General features: G+C 39.1%; 1 protein-coding gene across 3 annotated transcripts in view; it reads left to right on the forward strand.

The window, feature by feature from the left end:
• Positions 1-27828, forward strand: part of LOC123969443 (complement C3-like) — a 179287-nt gene that overhangs the window by 150344 nt on the left and 1115 nt on the right. The window contains exons 7-44 of one of the 3 annotated variants that reach the window (XM_046046837.1): positions 175-245; positions 934-1025; positions 1618-1700; positions 1854-1941; positions 2361-2463; positions 3401-3515; positions 5264-5379; positions 5541-5684; positions 6604-6819; positions 6962-7162; positions 7780-7935; positions 8491-8620; positions 10983-11051; positions 11733-11993; positions 12152-12377; positions 13402-13487; positions 14631-14770; positions 15503-15712; positions 15922-15982; positions 17283-17366; positions 17451-17654; positions 18180-18255; positions 19029-19188; positions 19834-19947; positions 20109-20265; positions 20676-20839; positions 22247-22402; positions 22636-22695; positions 22924-23014; positions 23428-23479; positions 23868-23955; positions 24395-24484; positions 25228-25333; positions 25617-25706; positions 25810-25893; positions 26184-26264; positions 26530-26677; positions 27577-27822. In XM_046046837.1, the coding sequence (XP_045902793.1) occupies positions 175-245; positions 934-1025; positions 1618-1700; positions 1854-1941; positions 2361-2463; positions 3401-3515; positions 5264-5379; positions 5541-5684; positions 6604-6819; positions 6962-7162; positions 7780-7935; positions 8491-8620; positions 10983-11051; positions 11733-11993; positions 12152-12377; positions 13402-13487; positions 14631-14770; positions 15503-15712; positions 15922-15982; positions 17283-17366; positions 17451-17654; positions 18180-18255; positions 19029-19188; positions 19834-19947; positions 20109-20265; positions 20676-20839; positions 22247-22402; positions 22636-22695; positions 22924-23014; positions 23428-23479; positions 23868-23955; positions 24395-24484; positions 25228-25333; positions 25617-25706; positions 25810-25893; positions 26184-26264; positions 26530-26677; positions 27577-27721 (4718 nt within the window). In that variant the 3' untranslated portion in view covers positions 27722-27822. Of the gene's footprint in view, positions 1-174; positions 246-933; positions 1026-1617; positions 1701-1853; positions 1942-2360; positions 2464-3400; positions 3516-5263; positions 5380-5540; positions 5685-6603; positions 6820-6961; positions 7163-7779; positions 7936-8490; positions 8621-10982; positions 11052-11732; positions 11994-12151; positions 12378-13401; positions 13488-14630; positions 14771-15502; positions 15713-15921; positions 15983-17282; positions 17367-17450; positions 17655-18179; positions 18256-19028; positions 19189-19833; positions 19948-20108; positions 20266-20675; positions 20840-22246; positions 22403-22635; positions 22696-22923; positions 23015-23427; positions 23480-23867; positions 23956-24394; positions 24485-25227; positions 25334-25616; positions 25707-25809; positions 25894-26183; positions 26265-26529; positions 26678-27576 lie in introns of all 3 variants that reach the window. The other 2 variants (XM_046046839.1, XM_046046838.1) reach the window with 2 other exon arrangements.

The following is a 27828-nucleotide window of genomic DNA, read 5'->3' on the forward strand; positions in this document are numbered from 1 at the left end:
TAGCAGTAGAAGTGGTGGTCACAGAAACAGTGCTGGTAGAAGTAGTAATAGTAATGGTAATGCACAATATAGAGAACATACCTGAAAAATGTGAGACTGGTGTAAACATCATGAAAACTTTATTTTTCAGTCTGTTTTTTGTCCATTTGTCTCTTGCTGTCTTTCCCTCTCCAGTTCGGTTCAGAGCCTTTGCGTCCTCCCCGTCCTTTAAGGCCCTTGAAAGCACTGTCTCAATAGATATCCAGGTAAACAAATAAATAATGAGTCAGTTAATTATGAGTTAATTAATTAATTAGTAAGTATTCTCTTGTTGCTGCCTTTGTCTGTTTTGTATCATTCAATATCTTTGGGTTGAATACTGTTAGTCGGATAAAACATGACCTTTGAAAACATAACCTTGAGGTTTAAGAAATTTTAAGGTGCATTTTTCACATTTTATAGACTAAAAACTTAATAGATTAATTGATCATTCAACACAGCCCTTATAAGTGTGACTTATGAGGGCAGCTGTGGCTTAGGAGGTGGCGCGGGTTGCCCGTTATTCACAAGATTGGCGGTTCAATCCCCCCCGGCTCCTCCAGCCCCTGCATGTCGAAATATCCTTGGGCAAATTGCCCCTGGTGGCTGTTCCACCAGCGTATGAATGTTAGTTTCTGTTTGAGCACTTAATGTGAATGGTGAATGTGATGTAGTGTAAAAGGTCACTAAGACTAGAAAGGTGCTAAACAAATACAGAGCGTTTGCTTTTACTTATTACTATAAATGTTAAAATGTCAAGAGGGATGTAAATAACGCAAAAAGAGAGTGTAAAGATTTTATAGATCTTTTTTATAGATCTTTATAGATCTGTTTTTGGTATTGTTTCTGTGATATCTTATTAAATTATCGGTTGTAATAGCTCAAATGTCCTGCTTGTGTGTGTGTGTGTTTCAGAATCCAGACGGTGTGGTGGTTAAACAAATCTCCACGAGCAGAGCCACTGGTGGAGTCTTTGCAGACACTTTTCCTCTCTCTGAAATTGTCAAGTAAGATCAACTTGTTTCACTCATCTTTCAACTCCTTCCGCTGCCAAGAGATTTAAAGGTGTAGACATTATTTTTCAAGGCTAGCCTGCTTCACATTCATACAATACAATGAAAATCTTCAAGAAATTGTATATTCTTGACGGTTGGGCATCTCAGCATAATATGTTGAGGAGGGAAAGAGTTATTCCGTCCTAGAAATTGGAATCAGCAACTCACTGGTCATTAACACGTTTATGCTCCTCCAGCATTTCTCATCTTGTCTGTTGATCCACCACTTTGGTTCAGACTCGCATATCTCCAAAAGTGTTTTTTGAACAGACATTCATGGTCACCAAAGGATGAATTTAACTGACTCTTATAGATAGTCATTCAGTTTGGTATACACATTCATGTCCCGCTCAGGAGAAATTGTAATAATCAGGTCAAAATCCGGTGTATTTAGCAAATGTTAGCATGCTAAGATGCTACACTAAGATGACAGCTGTAGGCAGTAGAGTAGTCCTGTTAAATTATATACGCATGTAGCACCTCAAACCCATCAGTTCCTATGTTTCCTCTGTTTTATGTCCTATCTCTGATATGTCTGTGGCAGTGAAGGAACATGGATAGTGACTGCAAAGTTTGACCACTGGCAGCAGAACACATTCACCTCTCAGTTCCAGGTGAAGAAATATGGTAAGTTAAACCCTGCCTACTTTTGCTTTTAACATCAGTAGCGGCTTTTCAGTCACACTAGAAATTATTTTCTCGGGTATGCATTACATAATTGGAGTTTCTCCAATTGTGGCATACAGACATGCTATATTTATATGGCATCTTGTGTTTCAGTGCTTCCGGCCTTCAATGTCACCTTGACACCCAGGAAGTCCTTCCTCAGCCTGGATGACAGTGAATTGGTAGTAGATATCTCGGCCAGGTTGGTCTAACACACGCACACACATGCTTGTTACGGCACTGCAATTCATGATGCATCTTTTAGCCATATTCATTTACCAGGTCCCTAAAGTGAACGTAACCCACACTACTACCGATTGACCTTCAACTGTTACTTCTGTTGACAATTACTGCCATACCCTAAGTCTTACTAACTCCTGCACTTAGTTTAACCTTAATCCTAACCTTAACTCTAAAAGCATGTCCCAACACTAAACTAACCTCTGAGGAAGTCAGGAGGTGCAAACATTTTCTTACGAGGTCATTTAATCCTCATACTGAAACCACAAGAACATACATATGAACACGGTATGTGATTTCATGAGGATTTTCCTCCAGAAGGGTACATAAGAAAAGAATGAATGAAACCTGCTCACTGTTGGCTTAACCATTTTGTTTCAGGTACCTGTATGGGGAGCCAGTCCAGGGGACGGCCTACGTGGTGTTTGGAGTGAAGATCAATCAAGAGATGATAAGGTTGCCTTCAGTGAAGGAGGTGTCAGATGTAAGTCACTGCTCCATCCCAAAGTTCACCAGTTGTTGTCACTGATTTTGTGGGTTCTGTTATAAAATATTCCTGCCACATTAGTGAGCTATGTCATAATGTTTCGCAGCTGCTACGAAGTTTTGGTTCTCTTTAGCATTCTCATTGGTTAGTATTCTTTGGCTATGGTTGATGTTAAGAGAACATCACTGTGGTGACTTTGCACTGCACTTTACAGAGTACCAAGTGAAATAATGTGGCCTGTGCTGTGAAGTATTTTTCCTTGTAAATTTGAGTTTCCATAAGTGATTAGAGTCCAATATTCACTCTTCTTTTAGCTCTGTTTTGGACTCCACCTATTACCGAGTAAAATATCTGGCTCTGTCTTCATTAGCTATTCACACTGACTTTTATGTTGTCCGTTGGTTCTGGGCAGATTGGCTTTGACCTTGTTTGCTGGAAATGTTTGCCTAACGTTTTATATGGGGAGTTGGTGAGAGCCATGGGATTCAACCATACAGTCCATGTGCAGTTGGAGAACCAAAACAATGAGCTAAAAGAGGCTAAAAGCTGCATAGATTTTGGTGTTAACGCTTCAGCACAAAGTCATTTGGTTTCATATTTAAACATTTTATACATGAAGGTTCATTCTTGAACTTGGAAATAGTCATGGCTCTTGAAAGAGCTTTCAAACACAACTCAAAGCCTTTCTCAATGGATGAAGTTAGCTTAGCATAACTGTATATATCAGAGTATCAGTTGGCTCACTGAGCAAACTCTGCCTATCAAGACTGTGCTGTGCTGTTAAAAGCTCCAGAGAACTCCTGTATGTGGACCTTGAGCCAAGATTTAATATTTTGTCAAAATTATAAATATTGGTTGTTACTTAGAGCAGAATAGCCTTTATTTCTGTCAGATGTTTTATAAAATGGCTCTCTGTTTTCTTGTTCTCCTGAAGCTGGATAGAGGAGTTGTCAGACTGAGCATGGAGGAGATCAAAAGAGCTTACCCCAACATTAGATCTTTGGTGGGCAACTCTGTGTATGTCAAGGCATCTGTGCTCACCAAGTCAGGTAAGCACAAGTCCGCGGGTATACAGGAAAAACAACAGAAAGTCAACCAGTCAGTAGTAATTTGTCTAAAATCTAACATACAAATTGTCAAACATGGGTGAAATTATTTACTTTACTTTAAAGAGTATGATTATCTTTCATGTACTCACAGGAATCAGAATTTTCTGTCACTGTGGTACTATTATCAATAGTCGTTCTACAAGACTCCAAATAAATAATAAATAATCATAAAATTTACATTCAAAACAACTGATTTCCCTTTCATTTGGTTTATAAACATCTTTCACCACAAGATCTAAGATTCAACCTCTTAAGTTTTTGGTGAAATACAATGAGTACATTTGTTAAGTCATTTTAACATAACATGGTGCAATTTTTTCAGTTAAGTCATTGTAACAGTCACTTAGTCCTGTTATATAGTTCATTTCACTGTTTTCACATTAGGCAAAAAAAAATCCATCCCATGATCAAAAGTGTGATGAAAGAGGACATCTTCTCCACTCTTTCATGCAACAAACTAACATTTACAATATTTTATTTCAACATATATGTTTTGTGTAATCAAATGCAACATATATTATACCAATAATTATGAAAGGTAATCTTGTAGTGCATTTTACAGTATTGTATTGTACATACTGTAATCGCTACAGTGTTCCTTTGTGACTTTGTTAGAGCACTAAGCTACCAACTCTAAGGTTGTGGGTTTGAATCCCACTAAGGTCGCATAAAAATTTCACCCCTTAGAGTGGTGATTCTTAAGTTTTGAATCTGAACATATCAGGCAAAATAAGCAATATATACATGTATATGAAGTAAATGTTTCAGCAATGATGAATTAGGAACAATTAGCATAGTGATAGTAAAATGTATTTTAACAATAGAGACAATGTACTTTGTTTGAACATAATGTATTTTAGTGTATAATGTATCTTTCTAGATGTTTTTTGTACTTAGTCAATATCACATGTATTTATGGTTATTGAAAAAGGTCGTTTTTGATGATCTGTTGTGTTTTTGTACTAAGAGTGGTGAAATATTACCATATACTTGTATGAATAGTATCACAGTGACAGAAAACAAGTGTAAACAAACTGTGATGTGGGCTGTGTGGAGTGCCGCTGCATGTGATCATATCTTTTGAGGCTAAGTTTAATGTGTTTGATTGGTTCCTTGTTCCACCGTCTAGTAAGACCAAAACTTCAAAATGTCGTAATCAGTTTATCTTATCCTCTGTACTGGACAGATCGATAGTGAAATCTGAACAATTCCACTTTTGAAATGTGGCCCGGGGTCAGATGTCTATCAACGTAACCTTTAGCCCTTTGTATAAAATCAAGTTATCAAAATCTTTGACTCTCCCCTGTTGCGCAGCTTTTAGGAAATGCGGGTCACGTTGCTACTGACAGGAAAAAGACCACTAAACTGGGAGGAGTCATTTTGTATGTACAGATGCAAGAGTCATGTTTATTTCTTGGATTAGATAACTGACAGCACAAGCAAGTCCAAAACTCTGGATGGACATGAAGGTCTGCAGATTTAATCACTGGTCCAAACAATGAGACACTACATTCAAAAGTATATATTGAAACCATAAATCCTTCAGGATCTGTAAAAAAAAAAAAAGAAAAAAAAAAAGTTTTTTATAGAATGACATTTAAACAAGTCAGAATATCAAAGGGTACCTTCGAGTCTAAATTCATGAAATTATTCAGGTTTATGGGTGTTGGATGTTTTCTCCTGTACAGGCAGTGATCTGGTTGAAGCAGAGAAGACTGGCATTAAAATCGTCGAGTCGCTTTATGTGGTATCCTTCAAAGACATGCCAAAGTATTTCAAGCCAGGCCTACCCTTCGACTTCACAGTAAGCATCTTCCTGTGAACCTTTGTACAGTATAATTAAATGCCACAAGCTGGGTCCTCTGTGTGTTGTCTTCATGTTCTTAAGCTCAGCCACCGTTGAATGAAATTTTGAATGAAAAAGTGTATGAAATCACAGAGAGAAATTTTCCCCAACCTGCCCAGGTCCTGGTGAACCACCATGAGGGTCCCCCGCCCCGTAACGTCCTGGTCAAGTTGAATCTGCTGCAGAAGCCTGTGGTCGTCCCCTCTGGCAGCGCAAGAGTCACCATCAACATGCCCAGCGATCAACTCCAACAAATTATCACTGTTAGTATGACTGCATTTTCATTTTACTCACTGCTTCTACCCACATGTAGCTTGGTGAGCATGGATTTTAAAACAGAATGACTGGTGGTGTAAGAATTTAACTTTAAACTATGAATCATCACACCTCATTTGTTGAATATTTACACATGACTGCACTGGTTCTGTTCTTGCTTTATACTTTTTCATCCTTTTATTTAAAATGTTCTGTTGTTGGTTGAATGTTTATCATTTGCATATATACATTTCTAGATGTGTGGTGCATAAATTTAGCGACATTTCCCCAAAGTTCAGCATTAAATTATTTGGCATCTATTTTAATATTTCTTTATTTATTGTACTGTGCTTTGCATTAGAGAGAAAATGATTAGTAGATTCAGTTCAATTGGTTCATCAACAGAAAGTTAGTCAGAAACAATAGCTCAAAATTAGCGGGTTCCAGCATGTGGAGATTGATCGATTGATGTAATGTGAAGATTTTATTTGTGTGAAGTTTTTCTTTCTTTCTTTCTTTTTTTTTCTTTATTTGTGAAGTCTTTCCTATGACACTAAATTGACTTTGCCTGTTTTTTGTTGTTGTGTGGACAAAACAACAGATTTGAAGACATCACTTTGTGATGGGAATTTCTCAATATTTTCTTACCTTCAGTTCAGTTTAGTTCAGTGAGATAAACAACAACAAGTACAAAAACAAAACAAAGTATGAAAAATGTGACCAGTACATACAGAACAATAAAAGTCAGACCTCTCAGGTACATTATGGCTTTTAAAAAATGTTCTTATTGAGTTTTCTTTTATTGGTTTCATGTGTTTGTATTGTTTCTTTGTGGGCTTTACGTGATCTACCAACATGGATGTTGGACACAGGACATCTGTCTTTAGAATTATAAGAACAAAGCTTTTTGTTTTGTTTGTTTCCCAGGCTGAGACCGCACAGCCTGACCTGAGACCAGAGCAGCAGGCCAAACAACAGATCACTGTTCATCCGTATGTCACCTTTAACCCGAACCAGCAGAACTACCTTTATATCTCCACAGCGACCAACACGGTGTCTCTAGGAGACACACTGTCCCTGAAGCTGAGCATAAATACTGCAGACCCGACACACAAAGATCTCATTAAACACATCACCTACCTGGTGAGGCCAAAACACCGTGTCAAATTTCTAGGACACTTTAGAAAGTAGGAGAAGAATCAAACAGCAACATAAAATCATAGAAAAAACAGACATAAACAAACAAGATGTAGTTATCTTGACTTTCTCTCCAAAACTCTCTCAGGTGCTGAATAAAGGCAAAATCATTGTTGCTGGGCGTGTGGATCGTGGCAGTCAGGTGTTCACCAGCATCGGACTCATAGTCACCCCGGAGATGATGCCGTCATTCCGTTTTGTGGCGTTCTACAGTATTCCCTGGGTGGGGCGCGAGGAGGTGGTGCCGGACTCCATCTGGGTGGATGTGGAAAATTCCTGTGCTGGAGGGGTGAGTGATAAGCTCAGTCTCAGAGGTCACTGTTGCACCTATGCTACACACCAACTTCATTCACACTGTGAGGCTTAATGCATAAAGGACTGAAAAGACCAAAACGACAATGATTTTTATATATCTTATTCCTCCTCTGTGCCAAAGGGCTCTATTGAAATGATTAGAATCACTGAGCCATGCTGTTCCTTCACCATGAACATACACACTAGTTTATTTTGACTCAATCTCACATACACCGACCGTCCTGCTGCCAGAAATACTCACTAAAGCACCAAATGTGGATTAATCTGCTGCAAAAATATATGAAAATGAACTGTTTCCTCCCGTTTGAGTAATGTTTAGTAAAAACTACAGTACCCTGTAATGTATGTGATCAGTAGGAATCAATGGTTGGAGAGCCACAGACAGGAAGTCAGAAAGTACTTGGAGATGGATTAACACACTTGTTGGTTGTGGGGTTTGCGTTGACAATAAGAAATTCCTCTTATTCAATTTGTTTTATATTTAATATTTTATTTTGTTTGATTGTTGTTCATTTTGAATGTGGCCATTAACTGTCTTTACTCTTTTGTTCATCGTTGTGTTGATGCATTTTTATTCATTCTTTCTTATAGCTGACAGTTGGGCCGGTGGACGGCATAGGTCGAGAATACACGCCTGGGAAGAGTTTTAATTTTAAGGTCAGAGGTGATCCGGGGGCAAAGGTCAGCCTGGTGGTTGTGGACAACGCTGTGTATCTGCTCAACAGGGACAGGCTTACACAGAAAAAGGTGTGTGTGTTTATTGGGGATTGGGAGTGTGTTATAGCATCAATGACAGTAACTTAACATCAAAACTGCAGGCATTTAAACAAAGAAAAAATACCCCAGACCTGAACAATGATAAAGCTACATTTCTTTACCAATCAAACAGAAGAAAGGCACACACATCTAAAAGAGAAGTGGTGCTGAATGATGCTGTTATTCATGGCAACATGTAGAATCTCAACAATGTTTTATGCTTGGATTATGATTTTTTTAATTTATTTATACAGTTAAAGATATGATAGGAGCATAAGCACAAATTCTTTGACACATTTTGTGGACATAAACATGTAAACATCTTAGTTTCTCAATTTGTTTTCAACGTTTTTCCAGCTCCACCCTTTTGTTTTGAAAATATGTACAATAATTATAAACGTTTGAAAATACTGTGGTGTCACAAGTCAGCGGGTTATTTGTTGATCTGAGAAGCATTGTTAATGTTTTTGTTCTGTACTGAAACTCCAAAACAGAACTGCAAAAACCTCATGTCACCTTGTCCTCAATGGGGGACCTTTTCCTCAGATTTGGGACGTGGTGGAACAAGGAGACATCGGCTGCACCCGAGGGGGAGGCAGAGATGCTACTGCAGTGTTCTCAGATGCAGGACTGCTCTACTCCTCCAACACCGGGTTTAAAACCCAAACCAGACAAGGTACCTTCGTGCATGGAGCAGCTGTCTGCTCACTCTTCGTGTTTGTGTTGTGAATTTGAGCTACTGCGAAAATGTTAAAAAACCCCACAGATGTGAGCTTCGTTTTTGGTAGTTTTTATTAGATACAAAAAGGTATTGCAGTTGAATAGGGGAGGAGATATAGGAGGTATGCAAAGTCTGCCTTAAAAACATTGGTAGGTAATGAGCTGAATATAAAAGGCTTTAATTACAACCTGTTATTTGTGACCTGTTTTCTTAAAATATGAAAATGGGGGGGGTTGAAATATATGTATTAATAGAGTATTTTTTCCCCAGGTTTTCCCCTCTATGTAAAGACAGTGTACTTTTATACATGTAGATAAATGAAAATATACACAATCTAAGTAACTACTAAATAAGTAGCTGCTCTAAAAATTGCTGTGTCTGCTGTTTGAGTCCATATGTCCCTTTGTAGCAGCTGTGAAGGTCATGTTTGTGCTGTGTGTTTGCTGAAACTGCAGCAACACTGGAGCTGCTAAAGGTGGATTTCTTGTATAGTCTTTAAATAAGTCTCTGGTTGTCTGAAACTATATATATTACAGTGCTATGTATTGAGCTTGTGCTGCACCATAAGTTGTTATAGGCAGTAACGCGTTATTAACTACTAATGATGATGTTAATGATCAGAAAACTTGATAATATACTTGTATGTTTCATGGTTTCTGAGTAACTTTTCTTTTCACTCATTGGTATTGGCATACTTGAGAATGATTTGTACGTCTGAAAAGGTTTAATTCATTTTCACTTACTGTTAGTGAAATACACTATTTTGCCAGTTTTGGGTCACCTGCCTTTACATGCACATGAAGGTTAATGACATGCCGTTCGTAACCTGTAGGGTTTAACATGGAGTTGGCCCACACTTTGCAGCTATAACAGCTTCAAGTCTTCTGGGACGGCTGTCCGTAAGGTTTTTAGAGTATGTTCAGGACTTTTTTACCAGAAGGCCTGGCTCACAGCCTCCACCTCTAATCAGGTTGAGGTCAGGACTCAAGTTCTCCACACCAAACTCACTCATCCATGTCTTTATGGACCTTGCTTTGTGCACTGGTGCACAGTCATGTTGGAACAGGAAGAGGCCATCCCCAAACTGTTTCCACAAAGTTGGGAGCATAACATTGTCCAGAATGTCTGGGTGTCCTGAAGCATTAACGGTTCCTTTAATTGAACTAAGGGGCCCAGCCCGACCCCTGAAAAACAAGCCCACACCATGAATTCATTAATTCAGAGAGGTGTCCTAATACTTTTACTGATTATATAAGGGTTCACCTAAAGGATCTGGGGAGTATGGTATTAAATGTCCATCAACTACAGTCTAGCATAAGCTGTAAGATTTTAAATAAAATGAGTTGTAGTGCTTAAAGAGTCATTTGTACCTCTATCATTATACCCAAATTGACATGTTATGTTGTTGGTCTTACACCTCCTTTGGTTTCCTTTTTAGTTCTTGTTGAACTGCTTTCAGTTCCATCATATCGTTGTTCTGGAAGGCTTTTCCCCATCTAATGCAATCTTTTCTCTCTTAAGCGTGATGTAGTTTTTATTATTATTCCGGTATATCCCAATGGTCCTTTTTGGCACTACAGTGTCAACACAAAAAAGAATGTACCTTGCCGTAATATTGTCAGTATTATTGTCTTGATAGAAAACATCCCAATCTGTGGCCAGATTGCCACTTAGTGAACAGCCACTTAGCTTCTCCTTATACTTGTCCTGCCAGACACTGACAGTCTTGCTTCTTTTAAGGGCGGACCTGAAAGTGGGAATCATTTGGATGATGTTATGATAGGAGTTTGAGAGGGGGGGCCTAATATTAGCAGCATAGCAGTCAGTAAAATTGCCGTAGCATTTGTCCAGTGTCTTATTTGTATCTTATTTGTTTATTAAATCTCTTGACTGTATACATACAAAAGGGGTGAGCCACTGAAACAACATTTAAACTATCATGCGACAGTAAAACTCTCTACTAAAACCCCAAATACTTGTGTGAAAAAACAATGTCTTCTACCACAAGTGAAAATAATAAGTAGACATTACAGCTTTTTTGCAATCAGTTTGAAATTTGAGCTCCGAACACATAGGCAGTGTAATATTTATCAATCCTGTAATAAATACATCATTGCTGAAACTGCATCTTATCCATTACATCCTCGGTATCTATCAGCAGCACTGATTACCCAAAAGCTTTTTTTTTAATAACTGGTCACATACATACTGTTGGTAAGTTGTTACACAAAACTAATGCTACTGATGCAGCGTTGATTTGTACAAAGATTGTACATAATGTTGACAAAATCATGTTTTTATCCTCTCCTCTCTTCAGTCCTGCAGTGTCCAGGCAGTGCCAGAAGGAGGCGCTCTATTGAACAGTTGCAGCGTAAAGTCCAGCTGGGTGAGTATCCTCAGGTCACTGAGTTTTGTTTAGAGGGGAACAGGGAGGGAGAACTACTGGTGATTTGAGCTAAGTGAGGTTCAATTGAGATTGGCTAGTATAAAATGTACACCGAAAATCTACTCTGCTCTACTGTCTGTGTTTGTCCTCCCTTGTAACTTCAGTTAGTTCAATAACTAATTGGTCACTTAGGGAAAGAAAAACACCAAAACAAACTGACATTGTAAAATGATGAAGTTGTAAAAGCCAATGTGTTGGCAAAAAGTGGCCTTTTTACACATCTCACAGGCATAGAACAACATTTTCACCCCATTGAGGTTGTGTTTCTGTCTACCTGATGAATGCAAGCTCTTTTTTCAGTCTCGTTTAAGCTCTAGATAAAGTCTCCACTAACTCCTGAGGAAAATATCAGACTGTTTAGGGGATTCCACTTTCTTCACCTGCCGCTAACTTTGTCTGGCACTTACTGTAGCGCATATTCACAACAAACGCATATTCACAACAAACCAAATATTAAAACCAAAACAGCTACCCAAAAAAGGCATAAAACACTACCAGCAACCAATTTCCCATAAAACATTGTTGTTTCCTTAATTGTTGAAATAAAAGATGTTGAATACTACATTGCCAGTACTGATGACTCTCAGCTGGTTCCCTCTCCTCCCCTACTTCTGCCTCCAGAGAGTCATTACAAAGAGAAGCTGGAACGTCGCTGCTGTAGGGACGGCCTCAGGGAGATTCTCATGCCGTACTCCTGTACACGACGCTCCCTCTACATCACAGAGGGCTGGGAGTGCATGCGGGCCTTCCGCTACTGCTGCGCCACTTACAGGAACCAAGTATTTGACACCCAGATTCCCACCACCCCACCACCTATAACCACAGCTCCCCCCACCACCTCCTCTCCAACCTGGCACACTGCAGTACTTGTTGAAAGCTTGGGTAATTACTGTTCCTCTTTATGTTTGATTTTTAGTAAACAAGATATCTTGAACGTTTGCTAATTATCACTAAACACGAAATATGGCTGAGGCTGAAGGGAATTTCATTATTCATATGTTATAAGATGTCAAGAGTAGACCTGCTAATCATAAATAAAGATTTCCACATAGAACGGCCACGTTTTCATGCACGGCTTGGACGGCCTGGAATGCTTGGACCTGAACTGCACATACAAGGGAGGGAGTTAGTGTACGAAGAAGAGGAGGAGGAGGAGGAGGAAGAGTGGGAGTACCTGGATGAGACTCAAGTGTATCTGCGATCCAAGTTCTACGAGTCTTGGCTGTGGATGGATGTTAAGCTGCCCATCCAGGCAGAGACAGACGGGTGAGTCAAAGATTAGAGTAGAGGTTAAATCAGAGGCAAACAATTTGTTTACAGCGTTTTAACACTCTTTAGATCTGATTTATATTATATTACATTACATGTTGAAGCACAGAAAAGACAACTAACCCAATGAACATAACTTTTACATTTTCATATATTTTTATTGATTAAATGTAACTTTCCTTTTCTTAGTCCCATAAAAATAATAATTGAATGCAGTTGAATTTTCAAAGGAGCCAGACAACAGCTGACTTCTCAGGACTTAAACCAGTAGAATGCCAAACACATTGTGTACTCAACTTCCCATTTTGAAAATAAAACATATGAAGTCAGCATGAGATGCATCACTCCCCCAGATGTGTGTCTCCTATCTTGTCTGTCTGGTATCTGGATATTTAAACAAACACTGTACAGTGGCACCCCCTTGTGCCTATGGACCAGCAACGGGGTCCTCAAAAGTCTTGTCTAAATCCAGCCAATAATATTTGACGTACCATGCCTGTTGGATAAAAAACATGGCTCAGTGAGGACCCAAAGCCTCTCATTATCAATGTCATCATGTGGGGCAAAACTCATAGCACTGTGAATTCCCTGGGTTGCTTCATATTTTGTTTGGTCAGTGATAACAGCTGATAACAGCTGATAACAGCTGAATGAACAGCTCATGATCAACAATACTGACTCTGTTTCCCTGAATTAAACAAACACTGATGTCCTTTACAACAGTGTGTGTGTGTACACATACACTCGTGTCCTTGTTTGCGTTGTGAAATGCAACAGTCAACCTGAACTGCAAAGTTGCTCTTATTTGTTTATCACCAAGTTACTGTGGCTGCTGAAACTGTACACACGATACAAAGAAAAGAACATTTACATTTAAATTTTCAAATCTTGCTTTATTACAGGAATTGAACATTTATACAGCTACGATATACCATTTTTGTTTCATCTATCAAAAAGAAGCTGTGCTTTTGATCCAGGACCTCCTTGCTGGTAATAATACAGACATGAATCTGATCAACAGGTTGGCGTCTATGAACGTGGCTAATCCCTTACCTGACAGCATCACTGAATGGGGAGTCCTGGCCATTAGTGCATCACCCCATACAGGTAGGCTCAGGCGGAGGGGGAGGTTGTAGATAAGTATTAATAAACTTTAACTGGCTTCATAATTGTGTTACTTAAAGAGGTCATATTATGCTTTGTGGCTTTTTTCTTTGTGAATGTAATAGGTTTGCAAATTGAAAAACTCCACCTCACGGGGAGTCTCCCATCTCCCACAGAAAACACTGCTCAACTGTCTGAAAACAGCATGATTTTAGTCCAACCTTTTTTTCTGTTACTATGTTGCGACCCAATGTAACGCGCGTCACAAGGTCAGCGACTAATCAGGTACGCCCTCAAAAACACTGATGTAAAAACACACTGTGCTGCAGCGCCCAGTGGCAAGATGTCCACCTGCTGCCACCCCTCATCCCCACTCCACGAACGTTAAACAATCAATGAACATAAACTTGTAACTGTGATGTAGTGACAGTACACAGTTAAAACGTTACGTATGAAAGATCAATGTGTTGCAGAGCAATAACTCACCACTCTGAAACTCTTGCTCCAGTGTTGGTTGCTAAGCTTGTCAGTACCCGTCCTACTCTGCTTCTGATGCACTAGTACTCCTTAATTAGGTTCTGCGCATGTGCAACTCCCAACAAAGATCTTTCAGAAGTGAGATGCATCACTCCGTAGCTAAAACAGAGTGATCAACACACAGGGTGAATCAGAATCAGAAGAATCAGAAGAATCAGAAGGAGCTTTATTGCCAAGTAGTGTTTTACACATACGAGGAATTTGTTGCGGTGATAAGGTGCTACACGTAGACAAACATACAGTCAACATAAATAAATGTAGAAATATATAAATATGGAATAGAAGAACAAAGTTGCAGATATATACATGTGAAAAGAGGAGCTGCGGCAATGTACACTATGACAAAACATATGGTGTTTTTTAAAAATAAAACAATGCAGACCTGTTCTGGTGCAACAACTAAATGAAATGATGAACCTGAAAATGAGCATAATGTGACCACTTAGAAGTGTGAAAGCACAATAAACCTAAATTATACAATTTCCTGAAAAAGCACTCAATTTGCAAAAAAGTTTGAAATCTCTAAACGCTAAGGATAATGGACCTACTACAAATGCTCATACACATTTATACATCCCATCACTGCAATGTACTTCTGAATGTCTGTAGGTTTCTGTGTTGCCGAGCCGTACAATGTCAGAGCATGGAAGCGTTTCTTTGTTGACCTGAAGCTGCCATATTCAGTGGCGAAGAATGAACAGGTCGAGATTAAAGCCGTCATCCACAACTACGGCTACGACGAACTGCATGTAAGAAAATCACCTTAAAATTACAGAGCACTGACACTTCCTTTCTTTTCAGTTGGGGAATTGAGTAAATATAAAATGCATTTACTACAATAGGAGTTGCCTGATAGATAAAACAAAACAAAAATCTTTCTCTGCAGAAGTTAAAACAAGACAGGAGTCTACAGCCATACTAGCACCTCTGAGTCTGTTCTCAGCATGCTAACATGCTCATGATATTACTAACATGCTAGTTTAGCAGTATAATGCAAGTATAATGATCACCATCTTAGTTTACCATGATTGCATGCTAACAGTTGCTAAATAGCACTAAACAGAATGATAGAATGAAAATGAAAAGTTAAGGGATCACCAAAGTGATTACAATTCATTCCAAGGGGAACGTGAATGTGTGTACCAAAATTTGGCAAAAATATGGCAATCCAAAAGTTGTAGAAACACAAATGTCAACATTATGGTGGCGCTAAAGGAAAAAACAGGGGATGACCTGTCAGTAGGATTTATCCTCTGGGCACCATGAATGTCTTCACAAGGTTTTTTTTCCATGTAAAAGTTGTGGAGATATTTTAGACTTGACCAAAATGATAAAAGACAGAACGACCAACGATGCCATTCTCAGAGCCATGCTGCTAGCATAGCTAAAGATAAAATGCAGCGTCTATTCTCTTTTCATTGAAATACAATAATATGAAATTAAATGCATTTGGTATTATGCTGTGACTGGTTCCTGTTCAGGTGAGGGTGGTGTTGATGAAGACGGAGGGCATGTGCAGCATAGCCTTTAAAGACAGACACACACAGGAAGTGACGCTGTCGGCCGGCTCTTCTGTTGTGGTGCCTTACACCATCGTACCACTGGTGGTGGGGAAGCTTCCTCTGGAGGTGATGGTGGTCGGCAGAGACATGATGGGAGGAGACCGCATACAGAAACATTTACGGGTGGTGGTGAGTCAGTCTTGATGATGAAGATGTCATGGCAGGATAATCAGGGTAGGATGTTAATGGGAGCCAGTAAAGATGAAGTGTCTTTGTTTTACTGAAAACAAAGTCAGCAGCTAAAACAGAATATGTATAAGAAGGTAATTAAAAGATAACACAGACTAACTTGAATAAATATCTGCTTTTACAATAAGTTTTTTTGTCAACCCAAACAGGTGGATGGAGTTCAGAAGACTGAAGTATGGAGTGCAGTGTTGAACCCAGCTGCTGAAGGAGGTAAGAAGGTAGCAGTAATGCTTGATTTCCTATTATCTCTTGGTAAATTAGGTCACATTGTGTCACCAATATGGGATTTCATGTTTACGTCCTTTCGTCTGCCCAGAATGAGCTGATTCAGCAGTATGCATGGTGGAGTTGTTGTTTTTTTGTGATCACATTTTTACTTTTTACATTTTACTTTCACACATTTAAACAAGGATTAGGCAGTTAAAATGTTCTCACAGTCCTCCAGGACCTATTCTGATGTGAACTACAAATGTCAGACTTAAATTGGGAAGAGTTTTGGGTTTGTGCAAAGTGTTGATTGGCCCAAAAGCATTCCAGAGTCTAGTAACGTAAGCAAAAGTACAAGAAATGAACAACTTTGACACATCTTTATCATGTTGTGGATGCTGTGTTGTGGTTTTTTATTTATTTTTTATTTTTTATGGAGATATGTATGTACCAACAAACAGTTTGTTTGTTGGTACAGTTGACACAGGCAGAAACAGGTTGCTTTTTTAAATTTTGGGCAACAAAACACAAACTAAACTAGACTTTTTGATTTACGTTCTTACTGACAAAACAGATTTACCACTCACTGTACTGTGTTGATTCAGCACTCCCTTTATTCTGATTAGCTAATGTGCTCCATCAATTATGTTTGTGCTGTGTAAAAATGTAGGTTCTACCTTAGAGAAAGACAAGGCCACTTTACCATAGGCTACTTGGGACATCTTATCCAGGTAGTTTCATTAGCTCTCTATTAACTCTCTTTCATTAGTCTCTATTAACCTGATCATGTGGAGCCACTTGCTAACTGGAAAAACCCACTCAATGCAATTCTGCAGACTGATAAGAGATTCACCCCACTTGATATGGTCTAGTAAGGTAAAGGTATGGAGTGCCTTTGTAGCCCATATATTATTATTCAGTAGCTGCTAACCATACCTTACCTGGTGTGAGTTTGAAATTCAGTGAAAATAATGTCTAGGTTATTTTTGATCCAGTTTGCCCTTGTGAGTTTTTTTACAAGCTGTAATGTTCTTTCTGTGTGTTGCTGCCACAAAAAACAATAAATGCTTTTACGACAAGATAGACATCTGTAATGCTGAAACAAAGGTAATAGATATTTTTGAATGTTCTAGTTATGAGACAATTGCATTTTAATCACAGCTTTTCCATATTGGTTCACAGTTCAGTGTGATTACAGACACAGCAGGCTCTAAAAAATTAGACAGCAGTTTGGTGGTCACATCAGTAAAAACACTGGTTACTACTTTTCTGGACTTAATGGCTGTGTTTTCATCCTCTGCAGGAGTGCAGACGGTTCGTGTGGGCCAGATCGAACTAGAGTCAGTTGTGCCGAACTCAGTGCCAGAGACATTCATCAATGTCAGAGGTCAGTCACTGACAGAGCGGTTATAAGGATTAAAAATAAATCTAAGAGAATGGATTGATTCCTGATTCTTCCTCTCCACTCCAGGTAATGTGTTGGCAGACAGCATTGATAACTCCATCAGTGAGGACTCTTTGGCCTCTCTGATCCAGATGCCTGGCGGCTGCGTGGAGCAGAACCTGGCCAGCATTACTCTGCCGCTCATCGCCACCCTCTACCTGGACCGAACCAGCAGCTGGGACAGTGTAGGGGTGGAGCGCAAGGCTGAGGCTCTCCGGTACATCAGGAGAGGTTAGAGAGAAGGAATGAATGCATGGATAAATTAATAGATTGAATGAAGGACATCCAAAAAAGTAGGATGAATGATGAATATATATATAGCTGGAAACATGGGTGGATGGATAGTTTGATACATAGGTGGATAGATGAATAGATCATTTGATACATGGATAGATGGATGGATGAATAATATGATACATTGATGTTGGATAGATGCACCGATGGCTCAATGGCTATTAGGAGGCACTGATAAATACATGAATCAGTGGATGATGGATACAGCAATGGATGAATGGCTAGTTGGAAGGATGTATGGATAGTTGGCTAGATTTGTAGATTGATGGACGAATGAATAGACAGGTTATAAATAGCTAGTTGGATACATGGATGGATGGGTGAATGGCTGATGGATGAACTGCAGCCTTGGTGGACAGATGGATGGATAGATTAACAAGCATTGTTTTCATTATGAACAAGTTAAGACGTCTCTCTCCCTTCCACCCCATCTATAAATTATTACATGTTCTGTGTTTTCAGGCTATGAGAACCAGCTAGCCTACAGAAAGAGTGATGGCTCGTACCCCCCCTACAGCAGAGAAGGCGCAAGTACATGGTACTGTCCTATACTGTATATACTGTATGTACGGATGGGTGTCAAATGAATGGTTAAAACCAACATGAAGTGTCTTAGTGTGGAGTCAGAACAGCTTTAGTGCTTCTTACCTGGTCTGTGGAACAACCTTATTTAATCAGACATCACTAAATAGATCATGATGAAAGTTTATGATATATAATTTGGTTTTATGGAGATGGTAGTGGAGAGCACTGAGATCAGGTGACTGTAGAGGACGTAACATTTTATTTAATAATTTACATACTGACCAAACCATTTACATTTATCTGACGCTTTTATCCAAAGCGACTTACAATTGCTTTACATGTCAGAGGTCACACACCTCTGGGGCAACTAGGGGTTAAGTGTCTTGGTCAGGGACACAATGGTAGATGGGTCACAGTGGGGGATTGCATTTGATATGTTTCTCCTATCTTTTATTCAGGCTTTACCTTTTATTCATCCTGTCAATCTATATATATACTTTTTTTTTAAATTAAATCTCTAAAACCCAAGAAATACTAGTAAACAGATTATTTCAGTTTCAGTGGATTTTGGGATTTCAAGTTATGTGGATTTTCACACGACTTCTCTGTAAAACCTATTAATATATCTGATTTAATAAAAGATCATTTGAATACATGCCACATTCTGAAATAAAATCCTGCAGAAAAGTAATGAAAAGGTCAGTGACTCAGTCAGTGGTATAAGTTAAATAATGTGTGCTTTAAAGTGACCAAATGTTGGCTAATCACAGTCCACCTGAATGTCAGGATCACGGCATACGTGGTGAAAGTTTTCTCCATGGCTAACTCCATCGTTGGCATCAACGAGCAGCAAGTGTGTGACCCTCTGCTCTACCTGGCGAAGAACAAACAGCGTTTTAAGGGGAACTTCGTAGAGGACAACCCAGTTTACAGCACTACCATGACTGTGAGAGACACAAACACTCAAACATGTTTTTTTTCATCCTCTTCCACTCTCCTCATCCTTCTATCAGTTCACTTTCATTAATAAATATCAAAATAATATAAAAATCCTCCAATTAAATAAACAATAAAACACCCACTGTATGAACAAACGTATTGTATCAGCTGAGGACTCTGTGTTAATTGTATGCTAGTATTCTTTGTTCACTCTAAATCTTAAAACAGTAAAATAATAACACAGCGGTTCTTTTTTTGGTAATGTTTTTGTTGCTTGATGGCGGTGGTGTCTTCTTTCTCTCGGGGTAATTGACATCATGAAACAAGTTCAGTTTCAGTTTGCTAGCAGACATCTTTTGAGCAAACTTATATGTCCTCAATACAGGAAATCAGTCCTAGAAGAGACAAGAGAAATGCTTTACATTCTGCCTCAGCAGACCAGAATGTAAAGCCGGTGTTTTGAATAAAATTTAAACAAAAGTTAAAATAAAATAGAACTGAAGAAGTCTCTCGGATGAGAGACGAAACGTCCCTGAGTATCTTCAACAAAGCCCAGTCCCCCCTGATTTAAAACCTTCCTTAAATAACTATGAGCTGGATGACTGAGAACCATCACAGACATCTAACAGAAAAATTTGGTTTGTGTCTCCAGGGTGGTCTCCGTGGCGATGACCCTGAGACAACCCTGACGGCCTTCGTCCTCATAGCGCTCGCTGAAGCCAAGCAGGCAGGAATCAGCTGCAACGATTTAAACACGAACTTAGAGGTAATTCATGCAAACATATTATCTGCAGAGTTGGTTGTGTCAAGCTGGATTTAATCTTTAGTTAACTTTCGTTTGTTGCCTGTAAAACACTTTTTTACCTCGTTGTTATTGTGATCGGTGGTATTATCAGTAGTATTGTTTACCATATCTGTCTGCTGTAGTTAGTTATCAGTAATACAGCTGGATACCTGAGTAGAGCGCTGGTGAAGACGGGGAGGAGACCGTACACTGTGGCTATCGCCTCCTATGCGCTGGCTCTGCTGGGGAATACTGGACTCTACAACCTGAAACAAATTTTACTGAGTGCTGCAGCTCGAGGTATCCAGTGTACCCCACCCTGTTTCATTTGTACAGTACACAGAATCTTAACTGCAAAGACATCAAGTTACTTGTCCCTTTAATAACTGCTTCATTCTATTTATTTTATTTATTTATTTATTGCCAAATATCAGACCTCTAACCAAAACTATTATCTTAAAACTGAAATATTTGCATTCCTACTATCTGTAATTGCACCTTTCTCTCTAGTCTAGCTCTTATTCAGAGTGAGCAGAGTAAATAAAACGGTAAAGGAAACATTTAACAAAGTAAATTATTTTATACTGAACATACCAAAATCATCCAAATTTTGTTGTTAGTCTTAAAAAAAGCTGCAGAGTTGTTTTGTTGGTTAAAGAGTGATAGTATGTTGCTCTTACACAGGCGCTCCCTCCCTCTCTCTCCTCCAGGTGGAAGCCACTGGCCTGACAGTCAGAACAGCTTGTTCAGCTTGGAGGCGACCGGCTACGCCCTGCTGGCTCTTGTCAAGTTGGGACACCTGGAGGAAGCTGCACAGCCATTTAAATGGCTGAACAGCCAGAGGAGGAGAGGAGGCGGCTTCGGCTCCACTCAGGTACACGGCAGGGCAGGGCTGGTAGCTGAGCTGTAAATCCAACAGTTTCTTGCTGCCTTTTCAAACTTCTCTTGCTCCAGGCTCTGATTAGTGGGTACTGCCTTATGTTGCCTTCACACTTGACTGTTCTGTTACATTATGGTAAATGCAGAAGTTCACTTATACTATTCAGATGAAGCCATGACACACTGTCTGTTATGGACAACAGTTATGTTGAAAATGGATTGAAGGGTATGAGCATGAACATTCATTCTCAATCTTTGGGAGCAGTTTCTACATACATATACTCTACATAATCTTAGTTTCCAGCTAATGCAGTCTAATATAGCAGTATTATTTTACAGGATGTAGTTTGTGATGCCGTTGAATTGTATTCCATACAGAGAGGTGTTTCTGATTTTTAGCCTAACCTCACTGATGTAAATGAGGTGGACAAAATACAGAAAAGAAACACCCGTCAGTGTAGCACTTTTTGACCTTTCATCTGCATCTCGTAAGTTCAGCACTGATTTATTTTTTCATTTTAGTAGCTTACGTTTTGATTCACAGGAATCTGTGTTCGTAACGGGATTTGTGAGGTTTTTTAACAGCATCTCACAGTATCTCAAAGTTGAAGCCCCAATATAATAACCCAGTCAGGCTAAACGGTCACACAAAGCTGGTTATCAACTCGGTAAATCAACCTGGGTTTCCCAATCAAGCCATCAGCGTGTCCACATATAAGGGCTGATGTTGCCAGTTGCAAATATGGACAAGTCTGTTGGCAGCAGAGCGTCATGTTTTTCAAACAAAAAGCAAAGTATAATATTGGACAAATACAAAGAAATGAACACATAATCCAGGTTGAAAGCAACGCAGCAACCAAATGGAGGAGGCCGACTGTGAACGTGTAAGTTAACAGGCTTATAATATCACTGCCCGATCATTAAGGCACGAAGAGGTCTGAATATAATTCCATTTGTGTATTCCACAAAATGAATGCATCGTTTAGACAAATTCTGATGGTCTGTATGACCATTTTAGTCTCATTGTTTCAGCTGCAGCAGCTGTGTGTCAGCACTTCAACAGTAAAATTCGAAAAGCTGGGCATTGAATAAGTGGTCGTTACAGCTGACTTTCAAGAACTTCTCGTCACTTCACAAATCAGAATTAGTTATTTATTTAACACACTCAAAAATGTTCCAAATATTGTTTGAAATTAACTTCATAAAGCAACGAAACAAAAAACAATAAAATCCATTCATGAGGAAAAAAAAAGTGCTCAAATAGTGGTGGAAAGACTATCTTAAAAACTCATATTACCTGCGCCCAAATAGATAAAGGCTGTGTGCTACATGACCCGAATAAAATACTGTATTACTGCAGTCTTTCTTATCAGTTCTGTTTTCCTTCTCTGTCCTCTCTCAGTCCACCATGGTGGTGCTCCAGGCGCTGTCAGAGTACCTGATTAACAAACCTCCTCCTGTTGACCTCAGTCTGGATGTGGATGTAAGGATAAAAGGACGCAAGGAAATCCGCTACCATTTCAACCCCAAGACTGCCTACGCTGCTCGTTCCTCCAAAGTGAGAGACTTGAAACTGAATGTAACATCCAGCCGAGTTAATCAGTAGGAGACACTGGGAGTGTGTCATGATGTTTCTCACATGATGTCACGAAAATCAGCACAGCTCAGTTTTATAGTTTTATCAGTGAGCTTAGACATTTGGGGATTTGAGAGCAATACTGGATGCAAGAGCAACATCAGGGAGTGTATTTGGCCAAAAATGTCTTCTTCTCTGGTGCTTTTGTTCTGTAGTTGCCTGCTAATCTTGATTTGGAAGTGGAGGCTCGAGGAAATGGACAGGGCATACTGGAGGTACGATGACTTATTTTGTTTAACATCATTTTTCTTAAAAATATGTACACATACATATACAGATATGGTACATAAATTAAATCAGATCACATGACTGGAGATTGGGATCATTCCGTTTCAGACATACAGCAGGATTTTGTTCCTAAGTGAGGCTTTTATGTGACCATAATGTTTTTTTTCTCTCGTGTCTGTCTTTTGTTTTGCATGTTGTGTCCACTCGGACTCAAGGTTGTGACCAATTACAACCAGCTACATGATGTTGATGAGAAAATGCCCTGCAAGCACTTTGAGCTCAACGTCACTATTGAAGAATCCAGCGGTAACTCGAGTTCTCTTACATGATCCATGATGTCTTGCTCTTCAGTGTTTTATGTCCTCTTACTGTAGGTCATGTGAAGTCACATTTAGTGCCACAGAGGGATGAAATCCATTTCAGCAAAGATCAAAATCTCCTAGATTGTTGATTTTTTCTTGATATATTGTAAAAAAAAACATGGAATGATAACAACATGGTAGCAGAACATAATGATAAATGTTTCTTAATGGAACTGCCAGGACATTTTGTAACATATCACATCTTCAGTTAACTTCTAGAAATGATAACAGTGTTATTAAGAGAAAAATAACATACAAACTGTAGCAGAACTAAATAAAATAATTATATACACTCCACAGCATAAGCACCCCAACTCACTTTACATAAAATAATGATGTGTTTCTGCCTTAAAACAGAAAAAACTCCAGCAGATGTAGAAAAATCCTATCAGATGACCATCAAAGTGAGGTGAGTTATTGTTTTAAATGAAAGTTTAAACATTTTTTTTTTACTTTTATTAAAGTTGATGAAAGGAAATAAAAGACTAAAAATGTTCTGAGGCACAAGTTGAGGCAAAGTTTAATCTCGGGTCCAATAGTGTGATGATGTATTTAGCCAGTGATTGCCATAAGTGGTGCCTTCATCTTTCATGTTGGATGACACACTTGATAGAATTACCTGTCTCTAAATGCAAAATGACTCAGGTTGATATATATAATGCTGCACACACGCTCAAAAAATTTTATCAGTATTCTCCTTCAGTTCTATAGATAATTAAGTGGGAGACTGGCTTTCTGTTGACATTCTCTCAGGTTTAGTATTTTTTGTCAGTGCTGGTCTCTTTCTAATCCCACAGGGCTTTAGGACCCAGAGATGTCAGGATGGTGGTTCTGGATATAAGTCTGCCCACTGGCTTCACCCCAGAAAACTCAGACCTGGAGATGGTAATCAGCCTCTACTATTAGTGCTAAAAAAATTTTAATTTCCATTTATAGAAAATTATTTTAAAGGTTTAAAATCTCAAGAGAATGCTTAATAGTTTTACTGACAATGCTTTTGCTTTTATTTTGGAAAACACCTAAAGTAATAATTTAAAGTAGTTAAACATATGAAAGACCCAACCAGATTGAAATTAATATGGATTCTAAGAACAATTAACTTAATCTATATAAAAACCTTTTTTTCAGATGCTGGACAGAAAAAAAGAGAGAGTCACTAAAATGTTTTGGGATACTAGTCAGTGAAACCGGGGTCCTAATCAATCCCACTCAGATAGAAGTTTAGAAAAGTTTAGTACATTGTGAAAATGATGTGTGATAGCTCAGATGAGACTGTTCACATGTTAGGGTTGTTAACTGATTCTGCATGTGTGTGTTTGTTTAGTTGTCAAACTCTGTGGACCGTTACATCAATAACTTCCAGATTGTTGATAACCTGAGTGACAGAGGCTCCCTGATCATCCATCTGTTCAAGGTAACACAGTCAGATTTGCTTGTTTGCAACCATGAGTTTGACTTGCTGCTTCATGTCATTGATTCTGTAAAGTTTAGAGTCGTCATTTCGTGAAAAACTGGTCTCTTTAGCCTGTTTTTGCATCTATATATTAGGGGTGGGAATCACCAGAGGCCCCACGATACGATATTATCACGATATTTGTGTTGCGATTCAATTGCGATTTTAAATATATTGTAATTTATTCCCTTTTTCCAACTTCCAATTAGGTCCCTAAAGTCAAACTTTGTCAACATCTGTTTATCTAAAAAGATACATTTCTCTGTTTGTTCATATAACTTTTTTAGTCCTCTATATGGTCCTGTTAAGATTTCTAGTGGACTAAAAAAAGCAATATATTTTATTATTTTAGTACCAAAAAGTTAAAAGTCCCATCTGCAATTTATATAATAAAATATCGATACTTGGCGTGCGTGTATCGATACGGTATTGCCATCGCAAATATCACGATATTATACTGTATCGATTTTTTTCCCCCATCCCGACTATATATGTCTATATCAAAATAAGTGTTTTTACAATATATTGAAGAGATTCCAAGTTTTACTCCGCTGTTACACAGATAATTACGTGAATCATCTTCTTGAAACAGGACCCCGTACTCTGGAGCTCAGGCTTACTAGATGAATATACTCACTGGCTGTGTAATGTTTCTGCTTCCCTTTTCTGTTGTAATAAATTATCCTCCCCCATCCTCTTCTCAGGTGTCTCACAAAGAGCCAGAGATCCTGGTGTTCAGGCTTCAGCAGAACTTTAAGGTCGGCCTCCTCCAGCCATCCACCGTTACTGTCTATGAGTATTACAGCCCAGGTATGAGAACACACCCTGACCATCACAGCTTTTTACTGCATTTTATGTTTACAAATAAAAATTTGATATTACTGGAAATGCTGCATAACACCTAATAGAACAGTGTCATTGTGGATCAGCCTTTAGTCCCACCTTCCTCCCTCTCAGCTGGTCAAGATTCACTGAAGACTACGTCATTATGAGACATAGGCCTACAAACAGTGAAAGCCCAGCCTGAGACAAACAAATTAGTTAGACGTATATGATGTTGACAGGGGTTCCTTGCTCTCTCTCTTTTCCACAGATCACCGCTGCAGTCGTACCTACACTCCCAGAGAGGACACAGAGCAGCTCACACGGATCTGTAGGGACAACGTCTGCCGCTGCACGCAGGGTAAAGTGCGCATGTTGCGAAAACAGTGCACTGGTGGACATGTTTGTATTTATGTTGTCAGTCATTTTCATCTCGTTACTTTCTGTGCGCTCACAATCTCCAGGAGACTGCTGTGTCTCCAAAACCGACGGTGAAAACTTCCCCAACAAAGAAAGAGAGACGTTTGCCTGCAAGTCTTTACACCACGGTACAGTACGGTGTCACACACTCACAGCTTTAACATGCTCACATGCACACAGCTGAACTGTGGTTAAGTTTAAAAGTTGGTCAGAAAGTCTCAAGTAATTGCCAGTCAAGTCCTTAAAATGTATAGTAGGATTAATAATGATTATTACTTGCTGCGTTTATTATTTGGCTGACACTGACATACCCGTTCATTATACAGTGTATATATAGTATGTAAAATTCAATTACATAATTCATAAATTACATCATTAAGAACACGGCAAAGATAACACCTTTTTTCTTGTGCTTCAGTTTTCCAGGTGAAGGTGCTGAGTGTCAGCCAGAGTTACTACGACAAATATGAGATGGAGATCACACAAGTTATCAAGCTGGGTAAGTCATTGCTGTGTCTGTGTTTTATGGTCATCAGCTCTTTTTTGAAATAAAGGATTGTGCGCTAATAAAAACCCCAGTAGTAGGATATGACAAGTAAGATGTAGGGATCACAATGAAGAATTTCCTAATAAATAGGATTATAACGTCCAAGTATGTTATCAAAATAATTTATTAGATGGACCCATATTCATACATGATTTGAGGCTCTGTTATCTAGTAATGTGCAGCCATGTATTATCTGAATCTTTCTCCTTCCATCTAGGTGTGGAGGATGGTATTGAAGTGGGCCAGAAGAGGATTTTCATGTCTCATGGAGGCTGCAGAGATGAACTCAACCTGAAGCAGGGCTCCCAGTACCTCATCATCGGCCCCAAAGACGACCAGTGGAACACTGACACCGACACAAACAGGTAAGGAGAGCAAGAAAAAAAAAAATCCTTAGTGGGAAAAAAAAGGGTAGGCACCTCTTGGAGGTCAAGTTTACATACTGCTGGGGGTTCTGACTTTACATGTGTTATGTCCAAGGTCTAGGGGCAAACCTGGACATAACATAAGGGTGTCTCCCCACTCTTCCCACTGCCACCAAGTAAGGCCAGTTCAACACAGGGAAAATAGTAGCAGTTTTATTTTGTGTTTTGATAGGTTACAAACAAAAAGGGGCTTCTGGCTAACTGCTAAAGAATGTTCAATATCTGTTCAAACTCTTAATTACAATAATCAAAGTATTTACATCAAACAAAGGTTTACACATTCTCAAATCACTAAGCTTCCACAACACAGATGGCCAATGGCTGGGAGTAGCAGAGTGAAGAGGAAGAGCTGGGATTAAAAGTGGCTGCTGTCATCCTGTTGACTAATTGTGACGCAGCAATCAACTCTGCTAGTCCAATCTAGGCGCCCACTAGGGGCGAGTTCAATCTCAAAACATTCTGCACTGGTTTGCAACGTTTTCGGATTGAATGACATGTTTCTTTTAAACGTCGTGCAACGGGCTTCGAGGTACGTTTTCTCCGTTTGTTGGATGTGTCAGAGTTGTTACTCAATCAGCTGCGTCAAGTTTGTAAACACAGAGGTGTTATAATGACAGTAAAAATCAGCATGCTTGCGTACACAAAATCTGCCAAGCACATAAGTTACCAAAGTAGAAAAAGTTAAATGCTTGCTGGTTGTTCACAAGAACTAGAAAGTATAACAGTATGTCACCTGATTAAAAGTCATGCCATGCTGAAAAGGTACATAAACACGGTCTTCTGATCTATTTAAATACAACACAAACTGTCTAAACTCCTCTCTTTCCTCCATTTTTCAGATTCATCTACATGTTAGGAAAGGACACCTGGGTGGAACGCTGGCCTTTGTCTGCAGAGTGCTCCAGCAATCCCAGCCTGCAAGCGAAATGCAAGAGCCTTCAAGATACTGCAGATGAACTATCTGTCAACGCCTGCAGGCTATAGAGGTGTCTGAGCAGCAACTGTGCACCAGTCTCCTCTGCCCAAAGATGGTTAAAAAATCACTGAGTTCATGATTATTTTAACCCAGCCTGTACAGTAAAGACATTCAA

Source organism: Micropterus dolomieu, linkage group LG04 (assembly GCF_021292245.1).
Source record: "Micropterus dolomieu isolate WLL.071019.BEF.003 ecotype Adirondacks linkage group LG04, ASM2129224v1, whole genome shotgun sequence".
Classification (NCBI taxonomy): Eukaryota; Metazoa; Chordata; class Actinopteri; order Centrarchiformes; family Centrarchidae; genus Micropterus; species Micropterus dolomieu.